Source organism: Parus major, chromosome 14 (assembly GCF_001522545.3).
Source record: "Parus major isolate Abel chromosome 14, Parus_major1.1, whole genome shotgun sequence".
In the NCBI taxonomy this organism is placed as follows: Eukaryota; Metazoa; Chordata; class Aves; order Passeriformes; family Paridae; genus Parus; species Parus major.
In genome coordinates, this window is record NC_031783.1 from 12,502,910 (window position 1) to 12,515,476 (window position 12,567).

General features: G+C 45.7%; 1 protein-coding gene across 2 annotated transcripts in view; it reads left to right on the top strand.

Annotated features, from left to right (window-relative positions):
* Positions 1–12,567, top strand: part of SDK1 (sidekick cell adhesion molecule 1) — a 380,447-nt gene that overhangs the window by 361,001 nt on the left and 6,879 nt on the right. For both annotated transcript variants that reach the window (XM_015643063.3, XM_015643064.3), the window contains 4 exons: positions 1,430–1,594; positions 4,238–4,375; positions 6,312–6,432; positions 6,642–6,771. In XM_015643063.3, coding sequence (XP_015498549.1) covers positions 1,430–1,594; positions 4,238–4,375; positions 6,312–6,432; positions 6,642–6,771 — 554 coding nt within the window. The remainder of the gene's footprint in view (positions 1–1,429; positions 1,595–4,237; positions 4,376–6,311; positions 6,433–6,641; positions 6,772–12,567) is intronic.

Sequence of the window (12,567 nt, forward strand, 5' to 3'; positions counted from 1 at the left end):
GTGTTAATCAATCCATCTTTGCTGCTGTTCCCTGTGGCACAGGAGTAGGCTGAGGGCCAGATCTTGCTCTGCTACACCAGCACAGTTCTGGAATCGCTGCAGTGACTCCAATTAGGTTACACTCAGGTAAAGGCAAAGCAAATGAGAACAGATTCCTGCCTCACACTGCAGCAGCAGAACGAGTCACTGAGGGTGACACTGCTGGCTCCTGCTTTATTGTTACCTTGATAACACCTCGAGCTACAGAAGTCCTGCTGCCTCTGGAGTCGCATGGTGCAGACGACTGTCGTTCAAAGCCGGCAGCTCCCACTGAAGTCGTGTCTGTGGAGAGGTTATCATCCTGTTCCCACTGCTGTGGGACATGGAGAGAAAAGTACATACTCTTGGAGCTGCTCTGATAGCTGAAAATAAAGCCCATTGGACACTTGTGAGGTCAGGTCTATGGGAGCTACGCTGGGTAGGTGAGCTGAGGGTTTGGCCCCATGTGTAGACAGAGACTCCATTTTCTCAGCAGAAATGCTAAGCACCAATTTTTACCAGGAAGCTAATCAGTCAAATTAATGCTTGATTCCTGTCCTCAAAAATTTTGAGTGGTATTTTTAATTATAGTTGGTTTTGTTCCTCCTGGAACCAACATCCATCTCGTTCAAAGTTCATTTCGCTGCAGTCAAGTAAATGTGAGGTTACAGGTGTGGATAGGGTTGGGAATGGTGCCTGGTCAGATGTGAAACAGGATTAATGTCATTATGGCTGTGGAGAGCCAAAATTACCCTACTGAAACCCTCCCATCAGAATGGCATTGTGCTTCTAACAACTTCAGCAGCTTTATATAAATAAACAAAACTCATTTCTGTTTAAAACTGCAGAGCACAGAGTGCAGTGCCAGCTCTTTGCCATGCAAAGGGCACAACACTGTTGCTGTCATGGAACAAGCAGCACTCCAGTGACACCAGTCCCCTGGCACCAGTTCACACAAGGCCACAGTGCCTCCCAGGACTTACATTAGTCCAAGCCTCACTTGAGTGCTTCAACAACAAAGCAAATTTTGCAAACAAAATCCTTTGTGATTAGGACTCATTAATGTTGCCTTGGGTTTACCTGATCTGTCAAATGACAGATGTGCTGATGGGTGACCTTACCCACTCAGGAGGGAGTGGCAGCTGCTCCAGCCAGCTCAGGTCTGTGTGGGTGCTGCTGCTGATTTTAGACACCTCTTCCATCTGGGCTATGAAGAGATCCCATCCTGAATAAATGCATTCACAGATGGGGCTTGCAGGGCATTCTGACATTTGTTTACCACAGGGCAGCCTCCAGGTGAGTGTGTCTCTGCCTGTGGCTCCAGCACACAGTTTATGACAACCTCTCTCTGAGCAGGTGGAAGTGCCAGGGCACACAGCTGATGCCATTTCTCTCCTTGCTGCTCTCCTAGATGAAGGACTCTGGGATATGTTTGTGAAGGACATCCCTCGCAGCGCCACCTCCTACACAGTGGGCCTGGACAAACTCAGACAAGGTGTCACCTACGAATTTCGGGTGGTGGCTGTCAACGAATTTGGCTATGGAGAGCCAAGTGTTCCTTCTGTGGCAGTATCAGGTAATCATGGATTATTTTTTTTAAGTCTTTTTCAATGGAATTTCCCAAGGCTGAGGGAGAAGAGGGGAAAAAAGAAACAAACCAGACTCTAGTTGCAGCAAATAATCAAGGACAGCTTGTTTTCACTTGTTTCAAGATAAAACTGGAGTAATACAGAGGTGAATTAAGCTTTGAAATGACAGTGTGTTTGATTCTCAAGAGGAAAAATATGCACGTGCCATTTTTAAGCTTGATAAAGAACCTACTCAGAGTGTTTATGTCAGATCTCGTCATAAGACTAATTTGCAGAGTCTACAATTTGTTTGCTTTTTCTCCATTCCTAGTCTGTTTTATGTTTGCTCTGCTTTCTTTTTTTACTCTGTACTCTGATAAACATTTTTTGTGTTACTTTGTATTTAGCTCTCACAAATACAGCAGTTTCACATTATTCCTGATAATCCTCTGTGCTGGCATTGCTGTTCCAGTGTGATGCCTCCAGTCCCATCACTTTGCTGCTGGTGATCTGGGGCTCTTCTCACTCTCCCAGCTCTCCTGTGCTTACACACAGGGCTGTGACCTAAATGTGCTTCCCAAATCCCAGTGAGCAGCCCAGCCCTCTGGATTTCCAAAGGGACTTAAATACCTTAAAAGTCAAATTCCTTTCAGTTTGCCTGGGCTGGGCAGCTGGAGTGCCTTGGCCTGTGGAGAGGTGAGAGACCTTGCCCTTGGGAAGGCTTTGCTGGGTCTCCTCTTCCCCAAGCTCAAGGTGGCTTTTGAGCCATAAGTTTCATCCTTGCTGTGTCAGCAAAGACAAGGGGAATAAAAGAACCTGATAAAGCGGCTTTGTGATTCAAAATTCTGGAGAGTCCTGAGAACCTGGCAGTGCTCCAGTATCTGGAGTGGCTTTTATCTCTTTGCTGCTCCAGTGAAAGGCATGAACACCATTCAGCAACTCCCCAGCAGGCAGGAGTAGCGAGCGCTGCTCTCGCCATCGCGGCTGCTGCGCTTGTCCTGACACAATTAACCACTTACCCTGTGAGAGCTTCCATGGATCTCACTGTGAGTGCTACCCTGGCTTTTCTTCTTCAGGACAAGGGCATGGACAACCCACTTCAAACACCAAGAGTCAGTGTTTTTCCTGTCTGGGGTTTCACAGGGGCTGTAACAGTGTAAAGGACCAGCAATCATGTCAGCCTTTCCTCTGCTCGAAGACATTATTCCTCTGAAGCAGGGCATGCATCTCCTTGTGATGCTTTCTATAAATAAACTGCTTGTTTGTAAGTTCTCCACCTGAAGAGAACTATTTAATTCGCCTCCTTTTGATGCTTCTGTTCCTCTCAAATTGCTGCATGAAAGTAAGAGGCTTCCATTGAGATTCACAGTCATAAAAGTATAAAAAAAGCATTTTAGGCTGGCCACTTCAGCTGGCACAGGGAGGTATAAATTGCCCTGAATCTGCTCAGCCCAGCATGGCTTGTGCAGTTTGTCTCTAGGATTTTATTGGCCTGGACTGGCCTCCTAGCAAAGAAAAAGCGTGGCTGCTTTTCCCTGCTGCAGAATACCCAGTGATCTGGAACAAATTCGTGCTCATATCGTCAGGCTTAGAACAGACTTTAATTCAGATCTAGGCTTGGGACAGTCAGGGAAAGAGGGTTTGGTGATAGTGAGGGGTTGGGTTGTTCTCCTGGCATCACCCATTCCTGCCAGGTGGTGTTCCACCTTAGGGACTACAGGGAAATTATATCAACTGCTGGCTCCTGCTCAGAAGCTGCACTTTTTCCCCAAAGCTGAGGGAGCTCAAGGGAGGATGAAGAGAATCACTGCAAGAAAACAACAATACTTATTACTTTAACCCAAGGCTGGCGAGGTAACTCCAGGAAGGGCAAGTTTGTGTCATTTTGTGTTGTCCCTTGAGGTCAAATGGGATGAAATGACCTGAGTCTGCACAAAACCCAGGGAACTGAATTGATACCCCTGTGCTGCACATCAGGCTTGGCTTAGTGGATGGAGAAGTGATAAAGAGTAGCAGTGAAAGTTGGAAGTTCTCCATTAGGAGGTACTGAAAGACACTGAACTTTGCTCCCTGTCACTAGCTGTATTTTTCAAAGGGCCACTGAACAGCATTTTGGCAAGGTAAGCCTCCCAAAAAGTGGAATAAGCATGGGTCATGGCATGTGTACTAGTGGTTCCCTTGAGCCAGGAGTGCCAAGCCTGCCATGGTCAGGAAATGTAGCTGTGCAGAGCTGTGGGAAGAAACCTGCCTCTCTTCTCCTGGTGATAACTTCTTAGCTAAGGGCCTGTGGAGCTGCTCCAGGGGTGTGAAAGGTGCTTGTAGAGATGGAACTGGTTGCCCAGAGAAGCTGTGGCTGCTCCATCCCTGGAAGTGTCCAAGGCCAGGTTGGATGGGGCTTGGAGCCTGGATAACTGGATAATTTCCCACTAACCTGGGATAGTGGAAGATGTCCCTGCTATGGTAGGGGGTGGCACTGGATGATTTTTAAGGTCCCTTCCAACCCAAACCATTTTAGAAGGGTCAGCAAGCCCCTCAGGAGTCTGAATCCTCTCTCCCCTGAGCACCACTGCAGTCATCATTCAATATGGGGAACAAGAGAAAATTTTAAAGGGGCATAAAGAAGACCTTTTACTTGTTTTTTGCTCTTTCAGCACAAACAGAAGCCCCTTTCTATGAGGAGTGGTGGTTTCTGCTGGTGATGGCTCTCTCAAGCCTCATCCTCATCCTGCTGGTGGTGTTTGCATTGGTCCTGCACGGCCAGAGCAAGAAGTACAAGAACTGTAATGGAGGTAAGGCATCATGTCTGTGCTGTGCAGAAGTCTCAGCAGCTGTGGGAATCAGAATTACCTTTCCTTTGAACCCCTGATTTCCTCAGCAGGGACTGTGTTTAGAGCTATTTTGCCTGGTGAAGGACTTGGAACTTTTTGCTGTCTGGTTTGGTAGAAATGGCTTTTGTCTGTAGCCACACTGGATCAGGGTTTGGACACTGACCAGCCATGGGCTCAGACAGGACTGACTCAGTCAGTCCCAGGGACTGCAGTAAAAGCCAAAGAGTCTGGGTCAAACACTTGGCAGATAAGGAATAAATCAGGAATTAGCTGAGACTTTGTTAAACTTTGTCATAATTCCCTGATAAACGGAGAGAAGGAGAAAGATTCTGCTTTTCCATGGCTGTAACAATGTTGATATTCTAAATCTCTGTGTGTGAGGACTATATCACAATTCCTTTGTATTGAGTGCCCTACATCTCACATTCCTTCCCTAAGCCAAGCTGCAGTTGCTGGGCTGGGGGCCAAGCAGCCAGGAAGTGTCTTGGTTATCTGTTAAATTTTAATATCTAGTGAGCATCAAGCTTTGAATTTTCCTTTAGTGATGATTTTTTACCAGTCTCCTTTCTTGAAAGGAAAGAGGAACTACCTGCTCTGTAACTTGGAATGCCAAATAGTCCCCTTTCAAAAAGCCTCATTCTTGAGAGCTCTGACTATTGTTTTTACCTTTTCTTCTCCCTACATGATAAAGTCCTAGGAGGATTGTTCACATGTGTATTTCTCTGATAGCCTCCCCCACCTGCAGCAAGAAATTTCTCTGATGCCAGGAGGTGCCAGAAAAGGCACTTTAATGAGAAGAATCAGGTGGATGGGTCTCTGCACTACCTGTTCTTAGGGATTAATGTAATGAAGTCTTCCAGCAGTATTTAGTAATTCAGTCCCAAAGTGAAGATCTTCTCTTTCTTTGTAATTCACTTCTAACAAGTGTTAGAAAATCAGATTTCAGTCCCACGAGATATAAGATGTATGCATACCGTGGCATTTTACCAAGTTAATACTATTACATATTTGTATGCACAGCTCATAGGAAATCTCTCATCTTCTTAGTTTTACTGTGTGTTTGGGGGACAGACATGAAAAGGCAGGTCTGACCTGTGCTGTCAGATCCCCATGTTCACAGAGCCTTAATGCAGCACTGCAATTGAAGCTGAGGATAAAGCATCTGTCTGCTGCAAAGTGGCAGCCAGCCCTTCTCTCTGGGCCACGGGCTCAGCTCACACCTTCAGGATGACAGAGGATGAGCACAGGAGAGAACAAGCTCCTGCTAGATTTGATCACAAGAAATGATACACTGGGCTGTGTTTTCCTTCTTCTTCCCACCCTGTTCTCATTCCTGCCTTACACTGTCTGGTCATTTCTCCATACCTGATCCCCATTTTAGCTGCAGCATGTTTTTCCCATTTACTCTCCACTTACAAATGGAAGAGTGCTTTTTTCCCTGCCTCTTGCTTTTTTTCCTCTTTTTTTTCATCTCTTCTTTTCCTCTTTTTCTACCTTTTCTAGTCTTACTTTCTCTTGCTTTGCTCCAGTCAGCATGGAATGGGATTCACAGCACCTGATTTAGGACATCTTCAGTAGCCACCTAAATTAGTTACCTGGTTTCTATTTATAGTCAAAAACCAAGAATAAGCACTTTTCAAGCACAGTTTATCTGTGCTAGATTAGATACTTCCATCTCAATTAAATCCATCCATCCATCCATGACTTCTTTCTCCTCTTCACATTCCTGATACACTCCTTGCCTTCACTGTTCTCACTTCCCAGTAAGAAAAGTAAAGAGAATTTCAAATAATTAATTATGTCATAAAACAGAAAGGAGAACAACTTTGCTCCTGCAGTTCTATTTGGGGGAAAAAGTGTTTTTGTTTCAGCTGAACCTTTCATTTCCTGGCTCCAGGTAAAACCATCTCCAATGTGGAGGAGTCAGTCACCCTGGATAATGGAGGCTTCACTGCTCTGGAGCTCAACAGCAGACACCTGAACATCAAGAGCACCTTCTCAAAGAAAAATGGAACCAGGTAAAAAGCTGGGAATGCTGTGCTTTTGGAATGTGTGTTTTTCTAGCTTCAAACACTGTTAAACAGGCAAAAGGGAGAGGCTGAAAAATCCAGGAAAGACTTAAACACCCAAGTCTCTGCCTCAAGCTGTGATTCTGGCTTCTAAGCATGATTTCATTCATTCCAGGGGAATAACAACATCCCAAGCACTCATCCTTTGCATTTCCTAGGTCTCCTCCTCGGCCAAGCCCAGGGGGGCTGCACTACTCTGATGAGGATATCTGCAACAAGTACAACGGGGCTGTGCTGACCGAGGGCTTGGGCCTCAACGAGAAGCCCCTGGAAGTGTCAGAGTCAGAGGTAAGGATTTCCCTCTGCCTCACATTGCACAGACACTGCAGATAGTCATTTCCATGCTGAATCCTGGCAAGTCTTTGAAATCCCAGTCCCATACCTTCATCATGATGTGTGGTCATTGTTTGTCTGTCTCAAGGATTTTAAAAGGTTCAATTCGCCAGGCTGTTTTCATCACATCTTAAAATAAAAATATCAAAGGAAAGAATGATAAGCAGGACCCAGCCAGGGCAGATTCCAGACCTGGCCTTGGCAGATATTCAGGTAGAAAGATAAGTGCAATCAGTCTCAGAGTGTGTGCTGATCTCTCTGGAAGGATCTGCAAACTCTCTTCTGCCTGGGGGCTGCAAACTTGGAGCACTTTTGGGAAAACACAGACATGTTGCAAAATAGCCAGCTACTGTCTGGGCAAGGTTAAAGGTGAGCTGTGCTTTGGATTGTTGCTCTGACTGGAGTGTGGAATGTGGTTTGCAGTTTCACAGCTCCAGCAAAGTCCACGATTCAGAAGAGTCTGAGTGGTGTCAGCCACTACCTTGGTTAGAGAGGGAGTAGGTGGGGAGTGAGTAACTTGCCAAGGAGCAAATGGCCATGGCTGCAAGGGCCCATTCAGCTCTCTGGCCACCCCAGCCTTGCCTTTGGGCTGCTCTCCACAGAAGGTGGTGTATGGCAGCATTATCCATCTGGCAGGGCTCCAACTTGTGTTTTACATTCCCTGTAAGAAGGAAGAAAGTGCTCACTGTCTGTGAAAGTCCAGGGGTGAATAGCCAGACTTCAAAGGAGATCCAGAAAGGTAAATCTGTCTCTAAAATCAGATGCTGTCAGCTGAGATCCTGATGAATCCAAACTGACAGCGCAAGAAGCGAGCAGTGGGCCAAACCGTGCCAAACCTGACCCTTCCAGCAAGAAAAAATCACAGGCAGCAAGTAGTGAAAGAAGATGACAGTTTTCATCTGTAGCTTTTCTGCACCTGCAGCTACAGCTGCTTTTCCTGGCTACCTAGCTCTCACCTCCTGCTAATTACCACCGACAGCCTGCTGCTTTGTGCTGCCCTGTGGCCGACCCGTTGTGCAGGCAGCTTTCCTTGGTGCAGCTCAAGCTGCTGTCTCTGCAATGCTCCAGCATTACCCTCCAGATTAAACCCACCGTGCTTTGGTCATGTCACTGTAACAACCCAGCATTAAACCTGTCATTAAAACAGTTTGCTGAGCATGATCGTGAATTTAGCGCTGGCACCTTTTGACATTAATTTCAATGTCCCGTGTGGTATTTCCTGGTGATGTGCTGAAGTTTCCTTGCAGGGTGTCATTATGCCTCCTATATGCACTGTTTGTACAGCAGAAAATGAAGTGATTTTGGTGGGTTTATTCTTGGGCTATTGATACTGTTTATTTACTGTTGTATTGCTGTCGAGATTCTGGTGATTTTGTGAATGTGGGTGGGCATGTGAGTATGTGCACAAAATATGCCCCTGTCTTTCCTTGGGGCTTGGATATGCAGCCTGCCTGTTTAATGTTTTTGATGCTTGTTTGGGTTTTTTTGTGGTGGGAAGTGCTTTTAGTCATGAAATGTTCATGTGCTCCCAGTAGAGGTAGCAGTAGGAGATGCTGCCTTTTGATCAGCCTGAAAATGCTGTTTATGTTGGCAGGTGCAGACAGGGGGTGAGGGCGGGCTGGGGCAGAGGTGGGCATAGATGATTGACCACTCTCTTTTCAAGTGTTCCTGTACCTGTTAGTGCTTCCTGTTTGTCTTTTATTTTCTTTTAGTTTCTGTTCTCAGGGGAGATCTTAATAGGCAAGCTCTGTTTTCTGAGAGGTTCAGATTTTCCATCTGTCTTCGCAGGCAGAAACGTTTGCCATTAGATGAAGAGTTAAAGATATCTTTTCATGTAAGAGTTCTATCCAGGTTTGGTGCTCTGCAGCAGAGGGTCATGATGCTGTTTTCCTCTAATACATCTGTGTGTGGGTCTCAAATTCCACTTAATATGATGCACATCAGGGCAGGCAGGGACAAAAACTGTGTCTTTGCCTTCAATCGACTTGTCACCGTGTTACTGCTTAGTCTTACGCCTGTTGCCTGAGGTGTCAGGATTTCATATGGAAAAGAAGGAAGCTCACTGGCTTCAAGTCTCCTGGGGTTTACTAAACATGAAGAACTCTTGGGCTGACTGACTGCACTTAAAACACAGCTGCCTGGGAGCATTCCTCCAAGCTCCCTCCTGGAGAGGAGAGGAGAGGAGAGACACACAGAAACAAAGAGGAAATAAAGTAGGACTCTTAATATTCATAAATCAAGTGGTGAACTTACTCCATGTCATGAAAGCCAAGTACCAGTACTGTTAATGAGGTTAAAGAAGTTTAATTGGCAGGTATGGAGCAGGAGACTGTTATGAGTGTAAATTCTAAATGATTAATAATAATAGGCTTTTAGTTAATGAGTCAAGTGGACAAGGCTCTGGACAGATAATCTGAAAAAATTTGGTGTTCACCATGTATCAAAATCTGATGATACATTTGCAGTGTCATCCAGCCAAGTCAGAGCAGGAGGAGAGGGGAGGTTGGTGCACATTTGTGTCTTTTCACGTGTCCTTGTGGTCTCCCAAAAACTGTTTCCAGGAGAAAATACTGTCACAGGTTGCACACGTTATCATTCAGTGCTGGATGCTCTGGGCATCCCACTGCTCTCTGCAGTCTGACTGGCTTTGGCTTTCTCAGCTCTGTAGGAAGGTATTAATTTCCACTTAACACTTCAGAGGGAACAGGGTTTAACTTGTTCCCAGTAAATCTCTCCAGTGATTTTGACAAGTTGGGCACTATGTGGAAACCAGCTGCAGGTGACACATAAAATAAGAGTGGGTTCCCATGTCCAGAGAAATATTTTACATACTGGGTTACCTTGTCTCTTTTACAGCATATGTATTTCAGGCCAACAAAAAAAAAAATCCTGCTGTTATGTACATTTTTAGAAGTAATCTTATGAGGCTGTTTCTTTTGTAGTCACTTAAAAGGATAACTGGAACTATTATCAAATTTATTATCACATTTCCCACTGACTAAGCCAGCCAACTCTGGTGGCTGACTTGCCTCTGAGTGGCACTTGTGCATTTTATGCTATGAAAAATATACCTAAATAGCCTCTCATTTTCTGTATTTGTTGTTTCATAGGCATCCATGCACCTTTGGTTGACAGTGTGTAATGTCACCACACACCCAATCACGCCCCAGCCCATGGAGGTTTCCAAGGTAACACAGCCACAGTCGAAGGGAAAGGAGAAAACTGAAAACAAAGCAAAAAGCCCTGCAGCATTTCTATTTACTCAATAGTTTAAAAACCACTAAAGAGTAATCCTCTAGTATAAGCTGTCCGTATTGTCATGCTAAACAGGTTTATCTTACTTCTCCTTGATTTTCATCAGGCTGTGGAATGCCAGTTTAGAGCACTCCTTGCTGATAAGGGTGGTTGTTGGAGTCTTGCTGAGAGCAGACCTTAGGAGATACTTCAGAAACACGGACAAAATAGTCAGTTCCTGCCTGCTCTGAAAGAAACACAGAAAAAATATGTTGTATCAACACTAACAAGCAGGTTATTCTTTCCAGCATCAGTCTGAATGATGATGAAAGGCTGAAGTTACTGCAGCTCTATATGTTTCATGACAGTTCCTTCTGAAAGACCCTGGCCTTGTTTACACCAAATTAGTGTTCCCTTTCAATTGGTATAATGAACTAATTGGTGGACAAATTATCAGCAAGTGGTATTGTTCTACATTCCCTCAATTTCAAACAGCAGCAGCTCATCTTAAAGTGTTCCTGAGATTTCTCCTCTTTATTATGTTGACTTCTGGCAATCTTGAAAGAACCTGGCATAGGAACAGAAATTATATTAGTTTTGTGAAGGAGTGGTCTTTTTGCTGGTGATGGACAGAGCTCAAGTGGTTGCAGTACTGGTACAATAGTGCTATTACAGCTATAAAGTCATGTCACATGCTTCTTTGCATTTCTCCTTATGGCTTCCAGCCTTTTACTTGGCTTTATCCAGCCCCACAGATCCTCTGTGTCTGTGGGGACATCAGAAAGACTCATAAAGAGCCACTAGAAGTTTGTGGGGGTGTTTTTGCTCCTCATGCTTCTGCCACCTCAGCTCAGCTGTGACCCCTCTGTTCAGCAGGGCTGTTTCCCTGGTGTGTCTGGGTCAGTAAAAGGGATGGTGGGAAGGAGTCAGAGGACACAGGAGAGCAGTGCCTTTGATAGAGAGAGCACATCCATGGGAGCTGGAGGAGTTCACACCTCCAGGTGCTGCTCCTGGTGAGCAATCCACCTGTCTCTGCTCAGGATGCACAGACTTCCACATCAGCTTCCATCCCTCAGCTTCCCAGGCATTTACCTTAAAATTGCACTATGGACACACAGCATCATGTTTGGAGACTGATGCAGAGTGCAATAACTTGTTTCCTGCTGAGTACAGAGAGAACCAGTGTTTGGTGAAGTTGGCTGTGTCTGCAGCTGAGGACCAGCCTGCGCTCCTGCTGCCAGGCCCTGCCATGCTGCCACATCTGCAGCCATCCACGGCTCTCCTGTTGGAGCCCCTTGCAAAAACAGACAGGCCAGTGCTGGCAGGATGTTCCTGGCAGCAGTGCCAAGACTCTGGAGCTGCTCTCTGCACCCACTGGCTGTGAAGTGGTCCAAATCTGGGGATATTCCAGGAATGCTGCAAAAACCACCTGTTCAAGAAGGTCTTTGGAGGGAGTCGGGTGTTGGCTTCCCAAGCCTGGCAGCTGGTGCAAAGGAGTGTTTTTCTAGGAGACAGGCTTGCTGTGTTCCTTCTGGAATAATTACTAAATGCTGGTAGGGCTTTGTTGTATTAGTAATTACTTGTCAAGGCACCTGAAGCTTTTCATTCTTAAAAATCAAACAGTACATAATTCCTAAAGAGCCAAAGCCTGGGTAGTAGTGGAAAGGAAGTTTTGCAAAGCTGTAAAGAGCTGCTTTGCTCACTTTTGGAAAGCCTTGGGAAAAATTTCTCAGCTCTGTCCATCACCCTCTGTGCTGGAAAATGGGCACAGAACAGTATTGAAGCAGCTACCTAAGCAAAGAAGTGGGATGATGGATGCTGTGCCCTTTTCAAACGATGGTTCACAAGGCATTTGAGGATTGTTCTTCAGAGACCATTAAAAAGGCGCTTTAGAGGAGGAGAGACAAGTTTTGTGGCAGGCAGGATCAAGAAGGATGTGTGTTTGCTGGGTGGTGTCATAGATCAGAACCACACCAACCTTTTGAAACTAATTGCAGCAATGAACAGCGATGAGCTGCACTTACCTGTCTCTCTTGTGTATCTTAGGCAGCTCCTACTTTGATATTTAATTGCCTCTAGAATTGGCAATGCAGATTATTGCAGGGGGAGGGAATGGAATGAAAGCTTTTGCATGGTCTAACCGGAGATTTGGAGGGAAGGTGTGAGATCTGGGTAAATGTTTGAGTGCTGGATGGGATGGGGCTGTTACTGGTGGGAACTGTCAGTGGGAACAGAAGGAAAATGTGTGCTGAGGTTCCATGGCTGAGGTTTTGCCGTGGTCTCTGCGCTCAGCAGAGATGTACAAACCCTCTGTGATTCCTCCAGCTGCATCCCAGCAGCAGCACTTCAGAGGAGGGGCAGATGCACAGAGCTTATCTGGTTACATCTCAATAGAGCTCCTGCTTGATATTGATGGGAGCTTTGAAGCTCTCCAGCCACCGTGCATAAATGTTTCAGGGGTAGGATCCGCTCTGAGCGCAGAGCTGGGTCTGACTCATCCCAAGGAAGCAGCCCCTC